The sequence below is a fragment of the Palaemon carinicauda genome, chromosome 20 (genome assembly GCF_036898095.1).
Source record: "Palaemon carinicauda isolate YSFRI2023 chromosome 20, ASM3689809v2, whole genome shotgun sequence".
In the NCBI taxonomy this organism is placed as follows: Eukaryota; Metazoa; Arthropoda; class Malacostraca; order Decapoda; family Palaemonidae; genus Palaemon; species Palaemon carinicauda.
The window spans coordinates 116,332,818-116,352,253 of NC_090744.1; the positions used below are offsets into that span (position 1 = coordinate 116,332,818).

At 42.6% G+C, this 19,436-nt stretch overlaps 1 protein-coding gene across 3 annotated transcripts in view; it reads left to right on the forward strand.

The window, feature by feature from the left end:
• The window catches only part of LOC137614420 (secernin-3), a 58,362-nt gene that overhangs the window by 29,330 nt on the left and 9,596 nt on the right, over positions 1 to 19,436 (forward strand). For 2 of the 3 annotated variants that reach the window (XM_068344227.1, XM_068344228.1), the window contains exon 6: positions 14,116 to 14,213. The exons of the other annotated variant lie outside the window; for it this stretch is intronic. In XM_068344227.1, coding sequence (XP_068200328.1) covers positions 14,116 to 14,213 — 98 coding nt within the window. The remainder of the gene's footprint in view (positions 1 to 14,115; positions 14,214 to 19,436) is intronic. 3 annotated transcript variants of the gene reach the window in all.

Sequence of the window (19,436 nt, forward strand, 5' to 3'; positions counted from 1 at the left end):
ATATTAGGAATTGTAAATATTGAATCTTTTATAAAAAAATATTTATACAGTATTAGGAATTGTGAATATTGAATCTTTTATAAAAGAAATATTTATATTAGGAATTGTAAATATTGAATCTTTTATAAAAAAAAGAAATATTTATATTAGGAATTGTAAATATTGAATCTTTTATAAAAAAAATATTTATATTAGGAATTGTAAATATTGAATCTTTTATAAAAAAAATATTTATATTAGGAATTGTAAATATTGAATATTTTATAGAAAATATTTATATTAGGAATTGTAAATATTGAATCTTTTATAAAAAAAAATATTTAAATTAGGAATTGTAAATATTGAATCTTTTATAAAAAAAATATTTGAATTAGGAATTGTAAATATTGAATCTTTTATAAAAGAGAATTTCTGGGCTCAACCTGTGTCGCTCCGTGAAATGCTCCATAAAGCACCATTTCAAAGGTATAAATACTGCTAAATATACCAGAGAAAAAAGTTGCATGGAATTCTAGGAATATATCCAGCTCGCTCACCCCTAAAGGATGTCGGTATTAAAACTGGGGCGAGGGATACCACTACCAGAGATCCCTTTCCAATTAGACTTCTCCCTCCTCAAAATCCCCCGTTACTACGAGGTGTCGTTCACTACAGCTACTGCCCCCCCCCACCACCACCACTACCCAACGTTCTCCCATCATTCTTTGTTAGCACCCGTGAACGTTCGGACGTGTTATCTTTAGTCTAACAGATAGAGGAGGGATAGAGTTTTACTGTACATGCACTACAGCTTCAGGTTGAATGCAGGTAATTTTTTCATTGTTTCTTGTTTACTGGAATGTTTACTGCTAGATCAGTTGGGAGTGAGACCACAATTTCTTTTCTAAGATTGGTTCTCTGAAGAAACTTGTACAGCAGGCTTAGGTTGATGACGGGCTGTCATTCTCCTGCCACCTTGATAACTATTAACCCTTTTACCCCCAGGCTATTTGGAAATTTCCAACCCTTAACCCCCAGGGGGTTATTTTTTTCCCAGCACATTTTGCAGTATGTTTTTTTCAAATTGCTCTAACAGCCTTAGTTTTTGTCATAGAGAGGTCAGGTTGGTCTCATTCTCTTGGAAAATGCCTGAATTTTCTCAAAAAATATAAAAAATACGAAAAAAAAAATCTGTATAGTATTTTTTTGCAAGGACGTACCGGTACGTCCTTGGGGGTAAAGGGATGGCTTTCGTGAAACGTACCAGTACGTCCTTTGGGGGTAAAAGGGTTAAAAGGTGGCTGTAAAACCTTGTGGAGTTATCCAGAACCTCCTCGATCATTTGCTTTTCCAATCAATTTTACTTTCTGTCTGCCACTTAGCAGATTTTTGAGTGTAATGAATGAGCCATCCCTATAATTTCCACAATATAAGGCTGCTCATGAGTGGCAGAAGTCCCTATAATTTCCACAATATAAAGCCACTCATGAGTGGCAGAAGCAAGGGACAGTGACATTGCCCTAGCAAACAGGACAATACCCTTGAGACTGATCATACATACATATGATCAGCACCCAAGCCCCCTCTCCATGCATGCTAGGACCAGGGTTGGCCAGGCAGTGGCTGCTGATGACTCAGCAGGTAGACCTATAGGCTTTTCTAAACCCTCAACCTTATCTCACAAGGATGGTGAGGTTGCAGCTACTAAAGGAATTAATGAAGCTGAGCGGGACTCGAACCCCAGTCTGGCGTTCACCAGTCAGGGAGAATGTCGGTAGATAAGCACCCACTGGTACTGTGAGTCAGTGGATGAATAGTGTCTTCATTTGTTTTCAGCAGCTGAAGATAGAATTGATGGCGTACAAACGGGTAAGGAGAGAGAGAGGCTGAAAGTGTTTTCTTCTTATTTTTTCCTCTTGAGGAAGAAACAATTTATCAAAACAAAAAATTATAAGAAACTATTAGTTTTTACGAAATTATTTAGCAGGGGACTTTGTGTGGAATGTCTACATTTCCACATTTTATGGATTGAAAGGACTTTTATCGCATAGCTTTAGTCCCCAGGTTCCTCAAGCACTATGCTTTAGAATTCCCAAACCTCTTCCTTTAGAGGGCAGAAAGGGGCCCACCCAGAGGAAAAGAATCAAAGCTAACCTGAAGAAGGCCTAGCTTTAGTCCCTAGGTTCCTCAAGCACTGTTCTTTAGAATTCCCAAACCACTTCCTTTTTTAGGGCAGAAAGGGTCCCACCCAGAGGGAAAGGATCAAAGCTAACCTGAAGAAGGCCACCATTCTCTTAACCTCTGAAATATCATCTAACAACTTGGCTCATTCATGACAATTCTCCATGGTCAGGAACTACCAACATGTTCACTAAGTTCCTTCAGGATCAGGAGTCTCTTGTAATGGGAAACTACGATGATGATTTTAGACATGACAGCACTGTCTTTTTTCCCCAGTTTCTTGGTAGCACTTTGTAGTTGAGAGTTTTCGGACTATGCTTAATACCGTTTTCAAGCATCTAGGCTTAGACTTCTCTCCTTTGGGTATTGTTGTGGATGTATTCAACTGTTTTACTATTGAGAAACCTTTGGTTATAATAATTTATTGTAATTTAGATGTATTGTTTCTGTATTTAAATGGTTCTCAATTTGAGCGTTTGGAAGATATTTTAAATATCTCACAGCTAAAATACTAAATAGCTTTAGCTTCAGTTAAATACATTAGTGAACTGCAAACTTTCATATAATATAGGTTTTGGAGATGAGATGGAGAAGAAAGTTGTTAATAGGTCAGAGAATAGATTTTTATGTACTTAGAAGGCTTTAAAGTTTTATTTATATAAGACTGAAAACATAAGGGGAAAGGTTCTTCATTTGTTTTGTTTGGTTAAAATTTTAGGGCATCTTTCCAAAAATGTTATAGCATCTCTTTTTTAGGGTTTATTAACTGACACGCAGGGAATTGGATTTTATTCGGATAAATTCGAAGGTATTGGTTCATGATAATAGAAGTGCAGCTACCTCTCAATTTCTGTAAGAATCTTTCTTTAGAAAGAGTTTTAGCTGTAGCTTAGTGGCCTTCCAAGCTGTTTTTTAGGAAACTATGTAAAAGGAACCTTGTTTTCTTATGAAAATCACTGGACATTAGATGGTGGTATAGTTGCAATGGATGTAGTGCAGCTAAGAAAGGACTGTTACTTGATTAGTTTTCTCAATAAGAAAGTTCTTGGTGTTGGGTAATTTAATAATTGCTTCTTTTCCTTCTTCTACTTCTTTGTCGGCATCTTTTCCCACCTTTATGTGGGGTCGATGTTTCTGGCCAGCGTTCTCCATCTACCTCTGTCCCACACTTCATCACCGGTTAATCCCTTTGACTGAAGGTCATCCTTGATACAGTCCATCCACCTTCGCTTTGGTCTCCCTCTCCTTCTCGTTATCTGTACCTCCATTTCCATCACTTCTTTTTCTTCTTCTTCTTCTTTGTCTGCATCTGTTCCCACTTTTATGTGGGGTCGATGTTTCTGGCCAGCGTTCTCCATCTACATCTGTCCCACATTTCATCACCGGTTAATCCCTTTGATCGAAGGTCATCCTTGATACAGTCCATCCACCTTCGCTTTGGTCTCCCTCTCCTTCTCGTTCCCTGTACCTCCATTTCCATCACCCATAGTTTTAAACAGTTTTAGAGTGAGCATGTGTTTTGAACCAAATCTGAAATTGTGAATTCTTACAGCGATTTGCTTAGTTTATGGTTGGACACCATTGAATTGGACGAAGAGGCGAGTCTCGGGTAATAGATAAAGTTTATTAATCGAAGACGATATATTTCCTATCTCTTTGCTTCAATAATACACTTCCATCAGAGTGTGGGAGTCTGCAATATAAACATCATGGGACATTACTAGAAATAAAATGATTTTTTAATAATAAAATTAATTGATTAATTACATATTTCCTTCCTCACCCTGATGTTCAGAAACATAGCACATTTTTTCCCCGCTGACTAGTTATGTCACGAGGTTAGTTATCTAATTTCGACAAACTGAAAAGACGTAATAACTATGGCATACCCACGCAGAGGTAATTTCCCTTAACCGCATTAAGTAGATAGTTCTCTAGAGGGGTAGGCTTATTAAAATGAATAAAACAAGAAATATCATTTAACCAGCTTTGGGAGGGAAGCACCATGAACACCAGGGGAGTATGGAAATAATTAATATTAAAATAACATTTTCAATATTAAACTTAGCCGGTGATTATATAAGCTGCAGCTCTGCTGCCCGACAGAAAAACTCTACGTTCAAAATACACCAGCGATCGCTATGCAGGTAGGGGGTGTACATCAACAGCGCCATCTGTCGAGCAGGTACTCAGTACTCAATGTAAACACAGAACCAATTTTCTCTCTGTCGTGCCACCGGCAAGACCTACTAAATTCGCTATTGCTTACTGGATTGGTTTTCACATATTTTGGTGAAGTACACATTTCTAGTTTTGAGCTTTCGCTATGCAGGTGTTTTATCTTCATCTCAAAACTTGAACTCGTTTTGGATAGATTTAATTATGGTGACAAGGAGAGTTTGGACTCTCTTTCACTTTTAAATGGCCGACCCTTCCCTTAGACGGAAGTGTGTTTAGGTTTTTAGTAATTTTGCTTAACACGTTATAGATCTATATATTTTATATCTCTCCGCCTTTATTAGGCCTCTTCGATTAACTTTCCATTTATTATAAACATATAAAAAATAAATTTTTATGTTTTGTTTATATGCGACCTTTCCTGATAGTAGGCGGTCCTAACTTGGAACCGAAGTTAATCAACGTTGAGCCCGTTATATCGTATTTAGCCTTTAAAGAATTTAAAACTTTTTAAATTTAATGTTTTATGAAAGAATTTCTTTGATAGTCTTCGTACTGTTTTCATAGATGAACTAACGTTTAGTTTTTTAGACTCCGCAGTTGTTGACGTTCAGGACGTTCAACATGAGCTCTATCGTTACGATAGAGAGAGAGTGTATCACGGTTTCACTTTGCAGTAAGAGTAAATCGATTCTGACGTTTTGTTCATTCTTTCTTAGCTTAAATGTTTTAAATTTTAAATTAAAGGAAATTTTTTATTTGGAAAACCTTTCAGTTTTTTCCTTTAGTCAAATAACATGTTTTTTTTTGACGATATATAATTGGGCTCTTCTCTTAGGTGCGAAATCAAGAGAGAAAGAGAGAGAGAGATAGAGACGGAGGGAGAGAGAGGAGAGAAAACGTTCCGTTCAAGCGGGTAACGTTGTTCTCGTGTTACTCTCGTCCCTAGTCTCTGTACGGGGAAGAAGGTAAAACGTTTCTAGGGTTTTATTCTTGTCCCCAGGCTATGTGCGGTGAGAGATTGTAAACGTAGTTTATTTGAACTAGTGTTTAGTCTCTTTCCCAGCCACTGAATTTTTTATCTTTATATATGTTTTCTGTTTTTTGCTAGTATTAATGAGCTGCATTATACGACTGATTTCGCAATTTCTACCTTTTAATGAAGGGTAAAATTGCGTGTTTCAGGTAGAAATCAGTAAAAGTTTCGATTTCAGTGAAATAAGTGCAAAACAGAAAATCGATAAAGTGATATGCGCAAAGTGTTACAGTGTTGCGTCCGAGGGTTCGTCTGTTCGTGCCTGTCGTTCACCTAGTCCGGGACCTCTTGCAAGCTCCCAAGCCCAGGGGAGAAGTAATGTCGAACGACTTATGGGTTCGAGAGGCCTTGATCAACGAACAGACGTTTTTCCCTCCGTGGTTTCGGGCGTATCTACCCAAGATCGCCCCACCCACACAAAGACGAGAGAGCCCATTTATTTCTCGTCTGCGGAAGAGGTTTCTCGTAAGAAACCATGAACCTAGGTCTCGCGGCTTATTAAGCGCAAGTCGGTCCCTTCCGCGCAAGTCCAACGGCCCAGTTGTAGCCACTGGGTCAGTTCGGACTCGCTGCAGTCTTCCGACGACTGCTCACCTCCTAAGAGAGGCAAAGCGGTACCGCATCAGGCAGTCACACCGTCTGTTGCCGCACCTGCTCTTGTAAACCCTAAGTGGTCTTTGCTGCAGACCATGCAGTCTCAGTTAACGTCATTGATGCAGGACTTTCGTGCGGAGAAGGTTGACACCAACCTCTAGCCTACAACCAACCACGGTTGTGCGTCCTGTGGACGCTGAGGCGACCTTCTGCCGCACTCCAGCTGAGAGAGTCCCGCCACCCATGCGTTCCAGTGTACCCTGCCAGCCGCATGTTGACGTTCAGCAACGCACGGAACCTTCCGTTGACGTTCGCGAGGTACAACAACAGTCTAAGTTGTTTTGTTTTGACGCGGTGCGTCAACCTCCGCATTCTAGAGTTGTTTTGACTGCTCAGTCTAGACAGTCAAAGCAGTCTCGAGTGGACACTGTACGTCCTCACGCACCTGTTGTGGTTGACAGTTCAGTTGTTGACAGTTCACAGACTGTCAAGCAGTTACAGGACGTTGCCTTCTGGTCTGCTACTAATGCTCCAGTGAGAGACTCACTGAGGTAACCTAGCTTTTATCGGACAAGGTTCCTGTAGATGAGGAAGTTGCTGTTCTCCCTCCTACTGATATTCCCTTGAGGACTCTGTCAGATGGAGAAGAGCCTTAAGCTGCTTAGCCTCCTATGGACTTTAATTAAATCATGATGATTTTTTTAAGGATCTTCGTCCGGATCTTGTAACTGCTGCTCCTCGTTCGCCTAAACGTCAGAACTTACACTAGGCCTAGCTACTTCGAAGCCGTTGTTTTTAAGCTAGTGCTCTCTCGCTCTCCTAGAGAGCGTTACGTTGGCTAGGCGACTGGTTTTTTGCACCAGGAGGAGTTTTTAGGGATACAGCCTTTGATTTCCCTTCTTTTAAACTGGCTTATAGAGCGAGAGTCTGATATGACACGAGAGAAGTTCTCGGCTTGGGAGTTCATGCCTCTGCCCAGATAGACTTCTCAATTCTGGTAGACTCGCCCTGGCGCCTAGCCAGGAGACGCTCCAAGTTGTTTACAGGTCAACTTCTCAGCTTTTGTCAAGCCTTTGAAGTTTTGCTGTACTATTATGTCACACATAACAAGGCTTTCAGGGATGGTAAACGGTTCCGCCTCAGTCGCTAACCCCGTCTGTTGCCACACCTGCTCCCGTAGACCCTAAATGGGCTTTGCTGCAAGCCATGCAGTCCAAGCTTGCGTCCTTGATAGAGGACTTAAATGCGGAGAAGAACCTTCTGGCCAACAACCTTCCAACCGGTCGGTTGTGCGCCCTGTTGACGCTGAGGTAACCTACTCGCGTCTGCCAGTTGAGGTGGTTCCTCCTTCTGGCCAACAACCTTCCAACCGGTCGGTTGTGCGCCCTGTTGACGCTGAGGTAACCTACTCGCGTCTGCCAGTTGAGGTGGTTCCTCCACCGATGCGACCCTGTGTGGGTTGCCAGTCGCACGTTGACGTTAAGCGACGCTCGGAGGTGGTTGTTGACGTTCCGGACGTTCAACAACCAGCAGAAGTGACTTGTTGTGACGCAGTGCGTCAACCTCAGCAACCCGGTAGGGTGTTGACTGCACAACCCAGACGGTCTAGACAGTTTCGGGTTGACGCTGTACTTCCTCGCGCACCCATGGTTGTTGACAGTTCACAGACTGTGCAGCAGTTCCATGATTTTGCGTCCGGCTCCGTCACGCATCCACCAGTGCGACCGGATTCAGCGAGTCAGACGTTGCCCACTCCGTTGCCGTTTCCTCATCAGTTTCGGATGAGGAACCCTCTGATGAGGACGTTGCTGAACAAGACGATCAGCCCCCAGCCCTGCTATCCATTCAGAAGATGCTGAAGAAGGAACGCTGCTCAGTCAGGTTGTGGATGAGTCTGGTAGGGACACTGTCATCCGTGGATCAATTTGTGTCACTAGGAAGACTACACCTCCGTCCTCTTCTATAACATCTAGCTTTTCACTGGAAAAAGGACAAGACGCTAGAAGCGGTCTCGATCCCGGTTTCCGGAAAGATAAAGTCTTGTCTGACTTGGTGAAAGGACTATATCAACCTTAGAGAGGGTCTTCCCCTGACTGTTCAGACTCCCAACCACGTTCTCTTCTCGGACGCATCAGACGTAGGCTGGGGTGCGACATTAGACGGTCGGGAATGCTCGGGATTATGGAACTCGAGTCAAAGGACAATGCATTTCAACTGCAAGGAGCTACTGGCAGTACGTCTGACCTGGAAAAGCTTCAGGTCTCTCCTTCAAGGCAAAGTGGTGGAGGTGAACTCGGACAACACCACGGCTTTGGCGTACATCTCCAAGCAAGGAGGGACCTACTCTCTGACGTTGTACGAGATCGCAAGGGACCTCCTCACCTGGTCAAAAGGTCTAGACATATCACTAGTAACGAGGTTCATCCAAGGCAACTTGAATGTCATGGCAGATTGTCTCAGTCGGAAGGGACAAATAATTCCAACAGAATGGACCCTCCACAAGGATGTATGCAAGAGACTTTGGGCCACCTGGGGCCAGCCAACCATAGATCTCTTCGCAACCTCGATGACCAAGAGGCTCCCAATATTTTGCTCACCAATCCCGGACCCAGCAGCAGTTCATATAGATGCCTTTCTACTACATTGGTCACACCTAGATCTATATGCATTCCCTCCGTTCAAGATTGTCAACAAGGTACTGCAGAAGTTCGCATCTCACGAAGGGACAAGGTTGACGCTAGTTGCTTCCCTCTGGCCCGCGAGAGAATGGTTCACCGAGGTACTTCGATGGCTAGTAGACGTTCCCAGAACACTTCCCCTAAGGGTGGACCTTCTACGTCAGCCACGCGTAAAGAAGGTACACCAAGGCCTCCACGCTCTTCGTCTGACTGCCTTCAGACTATCGGAAGACTCTCGAGAGCTAGAGGCTTTTCGAAGGAGGCAGCCAGAGCGATTGCTAGAGCAAGGAGAACATCCACCCTTAGAGTCTACCAATCGAAGTGAGAAATCTTCCGAAACTGGTGCAAGTCAGTATCCGTATCCTTGACCAGTACCTCTGTAACTCAAATAGCTGACTTCCTCTTATATCTGAGGAAAGAACGATCTCTTTCAGCTCCCACTATCAAGGGTTACAGAAGCATGTTGGCATCAGTCTTCCGTCACAGAGGCTTAGATCTTTCCAACAATAAAGATCTACAGGACCTCCTTAAGTCTTTTGAGACCACGAAGGAGCGTCGTTTGGTTACACCTGGTTGGAATTTAGACGTGGTACTAAGATTCCTTATGTCAGACAGGTTCGAACCGCTACAACCAGCCTCCCTGAAAGATCTCACCTTAAAGACTCTTTTCCTGGTATGCTTAGCCACAGCTAAAAGAGTCAGTGAGATTCATGCCTTCAGCAAGAACATCGGATTCTCATCCGAAACGGCTACATGTTCTACAACTTGGCTTTCTAGCCAAAAACGAGCTGCCTTCTCGGCCTTGGCCAATATCGTTCGATATTCCAAACTTATCGTATGGTTGGAAATGAACTAGAAAGAGTCTTATGTCCTGTAAGAGCTCTTAAGTTCTTTTTAAAACGAACTAAACCTTTACGAGGCCCGTCTGAAGCTTTATGGTGTTCAGTTAAGAAACCATCTTTGCCTATGTCAAAGAATGCTTTATCCTATTTTATCAGACTGTTAATACGAGAAGCTCATTCCCATCTGAATGAGGAAGACCAAGCTTTGCTGAAGGTAAGGACACACGAAGTTAGAGCTGTCGCAACTTCCGTGGCCTTTAAACAAAATAGATCTCTGCAAAGTATAATCGACGCAACCTATTGGAAAAGCAAGTCAGTGTTCGCGTCTTTTTATCTTAAGAATGTCCAGTCTCTTTACGAGAACTGCTACACCCTGGAACCATTCGTAGCAACGAGTGCAGTAGTGGGTGAGGGCTCAACCACTACAATTCCCTAATTCCATAACCTTTTTAATCTTTCTCTTGAAATGTTTTATTATTGTTTTTGGGTTGTCCGGAAGGCTAAGAAGCCTTTCGCATCCTACTTGATTTGGCGGGTGGTCAAAGTCATTTCTTGAGAAGCGCCTAGATTAGAGGTTTTGATGAGGTCCTGTTGTATGGGTTGCAACCCTTGATACTTCAGATCCTAGGGGTCGCTCAGCATCCTAAGAGGATCGCGAGGCTCCGTAAGGAAGACGTACTTAAAAAGGCAGAGTAATTGTTCAAGTCGACTTCCTTACCAGGTACTTATTTATTTTATGTTTGTTATTTTGAATAACTGCTAAAATGAAATACAAAATACTTAGCTCATAATAATGTAAACAAGTAATGCTGGTCTCTACCCACCCCCCTGGGTGTGAATCAGCTTATATAATCACCGGCTAAGTTTAATATTGAAAAATGTTATTTTTATTAATAAAATAAATTTTTGAATATACTTACCCGGTGATTATATATTAAAGGACCCTCCCTTCCTCCCCAATAGAGACCCAGTGGACCGAGGAGAAAATTGGTTCTGTGTTTACATTGAGTACTGAGTACCTGCTCGACAGATGGCGCTGTTGATGTACACCCCCTACCTGCATAGCGATCGCTGGCGTGTTTTGAACGTAGAGTTTTTCTGTCGGGCAGCAGAGCTGCAGCTTATATAATCACCGGGTAAGTATATTCAAAAATTTATTTTATTAATAAAAATAACATTTTTCAACTTACAGTATTATGATTTTGTGAGGGTTTTCATAAAATTTGTTACTGAATAGAAATGTTTAGATATTCATTATTCCGGTATTGTAGTTTCTCGTGTTTTGAAAAATAAAGGAAAACAGTAAAATGAGAATGACATGTACTGTGCAGTAAGCTCTTTGCTAATCACAGTACTGTAATAAGGTTAGGTGTTTGACTTGAGGGAGAGGTTCAAGATTCCGAAAGGAAATCTTTCTTGGATAACTTGCCTCACAAGTCAAGGGTAATTAACAATTGAACTATAAGTTTTATCTGGATCCTGTAAACAGTGCTCAAACTGTAAATAGTGAGAAAATTAAAGCAGTTCATACATACATACATATACCAAGGCACTTCCCCCAATTTTTGGGGGTAGCCAACATCAACAAATGAAACAAAAACAAAAAAGGGGACCTCTACTCTCTACGTTCCTCCCAGTTCATAATAAGAAAAATTCTTGGATAATTTATCCAACAATTTGTGTGTAATTAACACTTAAACTATTATTTTTATCTGCATCTTGTGTACAATACACAAACTGTAATGAGAAAATTAAAGCAGTTCATAATTTGTACATACATGCACACTAAGGCTTACTATTTAATATTACTTGACATGTTTCACACTAATAGAATGTCAGTGCTGTATATATGCAATTGCTTAATATCTAAAATAACTTGAGCATTTTTAGTAGTGACGTTGGCTTTCATGGTTTCAAAATTCATAGGTTTTCATGTACAGTACATTTATTAGTACATTTATGTATCAGTTACTTATTGTACAGTTATTTGCAAATATGGAATGGGAAATTATAAACTTGTATGGGTGCCATTGCCATGTTCAAAAGTTTTGAGTTTTTTAGTGCCATATTGTTGACCATTTTTTTTATTCCACCCCTAAAATATACAGTAGCTTTACTTTAAATTCTAAAGATATCTTTGAAAGAAATATCAAAATATATAGAGGCTTATTGATGTTCACTGTATTTATGTTCTGAGAAGCATGTAATTCAGTGATTGTACATACATACGTATACCAAGGCACTTCCCCCAATTTTGGGGGGTAGCCGACATCAACAAATGGAACAAAACAAAAAAGGGGACCTCTACTCTCTACGTTCCTCCAGCCTAACAAGGGACTCAACCGAGTTCAGCTGGTACTGCTAGGGTGCCACGCCACCCTCCCACATTATCCACCACAGATGAAGCTTCATAATGCTGAATCCCCTACTGCTGCTACCTCCGCGGTCATCTAAGGCATCGGAGGCAGCAGCAGTGATTGTAATATGAATAATTACTTTGTAAACAATAGAGGCAAAAGTGATTTTGCTCTATTTGCATTTTAGTAATTTATATCTTTAAATCAAATGTACGGAATAGCAGTAAAGCTGCCTTCACTCGCCCCAGTTTTAATACCGACACCCTTTAGGGGTGAGCGAGCTGGGTATATTCCTGGCATTCCATATAACTTTTTTCTCTGGTATATTTAGCAGTAATTATACCTTTGAAATGGTGCTTTAAGGAGCATTTCACGGAGCGACGCAGGTCGAGCCCAGAAATAGATTTTTCCTTCGTCAAAATCCCTTTATAATGCACAGTACTTTTTAAAATAAGTTGGCCTCGTCCTAGAAAAAGCTTATAACCTATGACAACATAGTAGTTTGAATTACCAGTCTCTTATTAGAGTACGGCATGCATACATATACTGTATGTAAAATTTTATGATTGATAAGAATCTGTCTATAAAAATATATTATGTTTATGGATTTACTCAAAGATGCTAGAAAAAAAATCCATTCGAATATATTAGGAATAATTTATTCCTAATATATTCAAATGGATTTTTTTTTTTTTTTTTTTGCAAATAACTGTTGCAATGGGTTGTGTAATGGCACCCGGTTAAAAATTATGCGTGACTCTGGCCGGTGAAGCGAATCTTCAGCTTATGTATTTTTATAATGGTTTCTATAGTTCAGCATTGGATAGTTGAATCAGCTATTTAGGAATCAGTGGATAAGGAGGTTTTTCATGTTGAAAGTAGAGTACTGTTTTTTCTTCATCTAAACTATAAAGTTTTTGTGAGACTTTCAACAAAAATTAATAGCTTGTCAGCATCCATCCGCTTTTAAAACTCAGACCACATTATACTCTGAAGACATAATCTTCTCCCATATATCATTTATTTACCACTCGTAGTAAACAAAAGTTTCAGGCAACACACTTGCAATACATGTATTGTGCAATAATTCTCTCTCTCTCTCTCTCTCTCTCTCTCTCTCTCTCTCTCTCTCTCTCTCTCTCTCTCTCTCTCTCTCTCTCTCTCTCTCTCATGCAGAACTACATAGAAGTGTATTTTTGGACTATCAGTTTTAGTAATAAGATACAAGATGGTTAAATTTAAATTAAGTATATCAGTATACAGTACTCTTATTCTCGTCCATCAACCACATCACTAACACTTTAATGCATTCTATAAAACCATTTTGAGAGTTGAAATACCTCTTATAGGTAATGGAATTATAGCCCAAAGTTATCAGCTTTATCAGCATTTTACTGTCCCTGTTACTTAGCTTAAGTTGTTTCTTAATACCATAGAAGGTACTAGATTGCCATACAGATATCTTGTATCAGAGCTTGAGCGTGGATATACTGTATTGGACAACATTTGGATTTTCTTTGAATAGTCAGGGCTTCAATTTCTATCCTTTAATTCTTTTATGGGTTGTTTAAATCTACTGTACTTTTAATCTGATGATCGTGAATGTATCTGCAAGTTGTATGGGTAGCGTACAACATACTTAGAATTGTGGTGGAGTCCACTCTCAAATTTGAGGAAGAGTGTCTGAAGCCTGCAAACCGAGTGAGATACTGAAAAATAACTCATTTTGTGTACTACAGTCAGAATAAGTTTAAATGACATTGTATTCTTTTCCACACTATAGGACACTGACACATTTTGCAAGTGAACCTTTACATATATTTTCCATTTTATGGAAGTCATCAGTGCAAGATATTTTTGTTTTCAGTTTGCTGATAATTAGGAATTGGGAAAGTGAGAAAGCAAGAGCTTACTGTATTGTACTGTTTCCTTCAGTTTTTTAATATTTGTTTTACTGTTTATTTTTGGAAGATTGAGGGTTTTGAATTTAATTGCACGGACATAATAATAATCACTTATTACTGAATAGGGAAAACGGTTGTTACTGCCAATTTGTCGTCTGCGTTTGGAGCTAGATGTCAAAGATTGGGTTAGGGCATTAAATTGTGAATAGATTTCAAATACAGTATCTCTTAAAGAAACCCCTCCGTAATTCATTATTAGTCAATTCTTTTGGAAGAAATATTGCAGTACCTGGCTGGATGATGTGAGGTAGATTTATTTGTGTTGGGAGGTGTTTTGGTTGATGTGCTATTGTGGACTATTGACAGGCAACTTTACCTTGACACAAATGTTTGACATCCTACGCGATAAGGAATCTGGGATTTGCCGCGGCACAGATCATAGTCATCCAACTGCTGGTAGTATGGTAAGTTCATCTCGAATTAGTTATTGATTGATTTGAAATGCATGGTATTTTATGTCATCCCAAGCTCTGTTTTGTTAGTTTAAAGGTTTTTTTATATTTTCTTTTGACTGAAGAATTGATTGATTGTTTTTTGGATGTTTGTTACATACGAGATGTCATTTTTCTTCCCAAAATGAAAATGTGTTTTACATACATACATACATACATACATATACCAAGGCATTTCCCCCAATTTTGGGGGGGTAGCCGACATCAACAAATGAAACAAAACAAAAAAGGTGACCTCCTCTCCTGTATCTACATCCTGTGAGACAGCAACAAAATGTGTTTTATTAGGGACGAAAGAGTGGGACTACATGTACATTCATTGTAGACTTTGAATTTGAATGTTGAAAATAACCTTTTGTTTTTTGTGTTTGCTTTACTGTTCGGTAAAAACATTTTGATTAATTTACGAGGAATGTATGAAAATTTATTCTCAACAAATCATAAACCCTCTCAGACTTAGATAGCACGCCCCGTGCTATCTAAGTCCGACTCTTATGTTGAACTAAATTAAATGCCTTGCTTGTTTGTTTCTCAGTTCACACTTCTTTTTTAAAGCTATTATTATTATTATTATTATTACTTGCTAAGCTACAACCCTAATTTGGAAAGCAGGATGTTAGAAGTAATTGGAAGCTCCATAATCTTTTATCGACAAACCATGAATAAATTATTTTCTCTTGAAAGTATCTCAAGATTTGGTGCTTGACAAAATATATAGAACCGCTTTTAAAGTAAATCTTACTTTTTCAATATTAAACTTACCCGATAATCATGTAGCTGTCAACTCCGTTGCCCGACAGAAATCTAAGGAGGGATACGCCAGCTATCACAATACTAGAAGGGGGTGTACTTACCAGCGCCACCTGTGGCCAGGTACTATAGTACTTCTTGTTGACACCTCCTCAATTATTCCTCTGTCGTGCCTCCGGCTAGACGTTCTGGGATACGCTTATGGTCTTCGAGTTTATTCACGGATATTTGGTGAAGTATTCTCTCTGATTAACGGCTGTCGCATTACTGGAAACCTTCTGATATTAGCTAGATAGCTTTTATTTAGTTCAGTTTAACGGTTAACGAATTTTTGCTTGTTTTTTGGATCTCCCTTTGACTACTCTTGAAAACAAAATGTCTGACATTTCGCAAGCCCCCTCCCATAGACGATGTAGGTCTTGCAATAGACGTATTCCGAAGGCCTCGGTAGATCCTCACACCGCTTGTTCTGACTGTAGGGACAGACCCTGTCAGTTAGAAAATCGATGTGAGGAATGCGCCGGACTTTCGGAATTGGATTTTGTCCGTCTTTTAAAGTATTCTACTAAGTTAGAGAGAGTTAGAGCTAGGAGGAGTTCTTCTCACTCTTCTTTATTTTCCTCATCTCATGATCCCCTTCCTGTTCCTACCCCTGTAGTGGCTACCCCCGATCCTACTGTGTGCCCTCCGCCTGATATGTCAGTGGTTTTACGTGCTATTCAGGCTTTAGGCGATAAGGTAGAGTCAGTGGTAAGTGACCATAAGTCTCTGATGGCCGAAGTGAAAGAGCTGAAGGTCAAGAGTGCAGTGGGTGAAGTTAGTGCCAGTGCTGTGACGAGTGCTAGTGTCGGTGCAGTGCCTTGTGCTAGTGTTAGTGCCAGTGTGGTGCGTGAGGATTTTTCTGTGCGAGCCAGTCGTCCTCCCAGTCCGGGACCTCTTGCAAGCTCCCAAGCCCAGGGGAGAAGCAATGTCGAAGGGCATAAGGGTTCGGCAGGCCTTGTTAGGCGCACAGAATTATCCTCAGTGGTTGCGGGCGTGTCTTCCACAGACCGTCACTCCCACTTGCAGACGATTGAGCCCGTCTTCCGCTCGTCCGCTGATCTTCTTTCTGGGAAGAAACGTTGGTCTCAGGTCTCGAGACCGCTTAAACGCAGAGTCCAGCCCGCAAGTGCTCAGCCAGGGTGCAGTCATTGGCTCAGCTCCGACTCGCCTCAGTCATCTGTCGACTGTACTCCGCCCAAGAGGAGTAAGGTTCTGCCACAACAGAGCTCGACTGTTAAGGCTTTACCTCAGTCTGCTGCCGTCTCTGCTGATCCCAAGTGGTCTATGCTTCAGTCCATGCAAGCTCAGCTTTCGGACCTGATGCGTGAGTGTCGTGCTGAGAGTGTTGCACCTCCGCCTCCACCTGCACTCCTTCCGCCTGCACCCGCTCAGCCTGTGCTCAACCCGCCTGCGCTCGCTCCACCTAGTCGCAGCACCATCTGCCAGGCGTACGATGTTGAGCCACTTTCTGTGTTCGCTGTTCCCAGTGTTGTTCAGCCTCAGCCTTCTTTAAGGCAACCTTCTGTTTGGGATCAGGAGGATTACTCCACTCTTCCTCCGCCTCCCCTGGCTGCTCCACCGGTGGTGCAACTCTCGGTGGAGGTACAACAACCTCTTCCACCCATGAGTCAGTCTCCTCAGCTGCTGCACCGAGCTCAACCCGTGCACCCTGATCCTGCGCCTCAGACACCTCTGCTTGCGAGAACTTTACCTTGTTCTGCGCAGCCTCGGTCTCATCACGCTCCACTCATTCCACAGGAACAGGAACTTACTGCTCCTCCTCCGTCCACCACGGTTTTTGTTCCTGCTCGTTCTGACTCTGCGGTTCAGCATTCGTATCCGATCTCTTCGCCTCATTCTGGAGATGAGGTTTCGGATGATGAGGAGGCACACCTTGATCCCTCATCAGACGTGGACGAATCCAAGCTTTCTCCACAGTCTCTTGATTTTCGCAAGGTCTTGGCTCTTCTCAGGGAGGTTTATCCAGACCATTTTGTCTCTGCTATTCCCCGCTCTCCACCATCTGAGTTTTCGCTGGGCGTGCAACAAGCTAAGTCTTGCTATACCAAGCTTGTCCTAGCTAGATCCTCCAAGAGGGCTTTTAGGATCTTAGGGGAGTGGCTGCAGTCTAAACAACATCTTGGCAAGACTTCCTTCATGTTCCCTCCAACGAAGCTCACTTCGAAAGCGAGCGTTTGGTATGCCACAGGGGAAGCACCAGGCTTGGGAGTACCTGCCTCTGCCCAGGCTGACTTCTCAAGTCTGGTAGACTCGCCTCGAAGGACTGCTATGAGGCGCTCGAAGGTGTGTTGGACCTTCTCAGACCTGGATCACTTGCTGAAAGGGATGTTTAGAGCGTTTGAAATGTTCAATTTTCTCGACTGGTGCCTGGGGGCCCTCAGCAAGAAAACCTCTCCTGCGGACAAAGATTCTGCCATGCTGTTAATGTCCTGCATGGATAAGGCCATCAGAGATGGATCGGGCGAGCTAGCGTCCTTGTTTGTATCAGGGGTGTTGAAGAAAAGGGAACAGCTGTGTTCCTTCCTTTCCGCCAGCATTACACCTTGCCAACGTTCTCAACTTCTTTTTGCTCCGCTCTCGAAGTTCCTTTTTCCCGAAGAGCTCATTAAGGACTTGTCTGCTGCCCTGATACAGAAGGATACGCACGATCTTGTAGCTTCTTCGGCTCGTAAGTCTAAAGTTGCCTCCTCAGTTCCTAAGACTTACCGCTCCCCAGTGGCTGATACCCCTGCCACTAGGTTCATACCGCCCTTTCGTGGTAGAGCCCCCAGCCGAGGAAGCTCCCGTCCAGACTCGTACAAAGGCAAGTCCAGGAAAGGATCCAGGTCATCCAAAGGAAAGAACTGACTCTCCGCTTCTCCAGACAACAGTAGGAGCCAGACTCAAGACCTTCTGGCAAGCTTGGGAGAAGAGAGGTGCAGACGCACAGTCTGTCAGTTGGCTGAGGTTCGGTTACAGGATTCCATTCTGCCTTCAACCACCTCTGACCACTTCGCCCATCAACCTCTCTCCCAACTACAAAGAGGAGGACAAGAGGCTAGCTTTGCACCAGGAGGTGTCGCTTCTTGTGCAGAAGAAGGCAGTGGTTATAGTCCGGGACCATCAATCCCCGGGCTTCTACAACCGTCTCTTTCTTGTGGCCAAGAAGACAGGAGGTTGGAGACCGGTGCTGGACGTCAGCGCTCTCAACGAGTATGTCACCAAGCTGACGTTCACGATGGAGACGACCAAGTCGGTCTTAGCAGCGGTCAGACAGGAGGACTGGATGGTCTCTTTGGACTTGAAAGACGCATACTTTCACGTTCCGATTCATCCAGACTCCCAACCTTTCCTGAGATTCGTTTTCGGAAAGGTCGTCTATCAATTCCAAGCCCTGTGTTTTGGCCTAAGCACAGCTCCTATGGTCTTTACCCTTCTGATGAGGAATGTAGCCAAATTCCTTCACTTGTCAAACATCAGAGCCTCCCTCTACCTAGACGACTGGCTGTTGAGAGCCTCCTCGAGTCGTCGTTGTCTGGAGAATCTTCATTGGACTTTAGACTTAATCAGAGACCTAGGTCTATTAGTCAATTTGGAAAAATCTCAACTCATTCCCTCACAATCCATCGTGTATCTGGGAATGGAGATTCAGAGTCAGAGTTTTCGGGCTTTTCCATCGGCCCCCAGGATAAGCCAAGCCCTAGAGTGCATCATGAGCATGCTGAAGAGGAGCAGTTGCTCAGTGAGACAGTGGATGAGTCTCACAGGGACTCTCTCGTCACTGGCCCTGTTTGTCGAGCTAGGGAGACTCCACCTCCGCCCTCTTCAATTCCACCTGGCAGCTCATTGGGACAAGAGTTCGACTCTAGAAGCAGTCTCTATCCCTATCAACCAAGAGATGAAGACCACTCTCCTGTGGTGGAAGCACAACCTCCTTCTCAAAGAGGGTCTATCCTTGGCCATTCAGACCCCCAATCTTCATCTCTTCTCAGATGCATCGGACTCGGGCTGGGGTGCAACCTTGGACGGACGGGAATGCTCGGGAATGTGGAACGAGGAACAACGATCTCTCCACATCAACTGCAAGGAGCTGCTGGCAGTTCATCTAGCCCTATTGAACTTCAAGTCCCTCCTGCTAGGCAAAGTGGTGGAGGTGAACTCGGACAACACCACAGCCTTGGCTTACATCTCCAAGCAAGGAGGGACCCATTCGAGGAGCCTTTACGAGATCGCAAGGGACCTCCTCATTTGGTCAAGAAGTCTAAACCTCACTCTAGTCACGAGGTTCATCCAGGGCGATATGAACGTGTCAGCAGATCGCCTAAGCAGAAGGAACCAGGTCATTCCCACGGAATGGACCCTCCACAAGAGTGTGTGCAACAG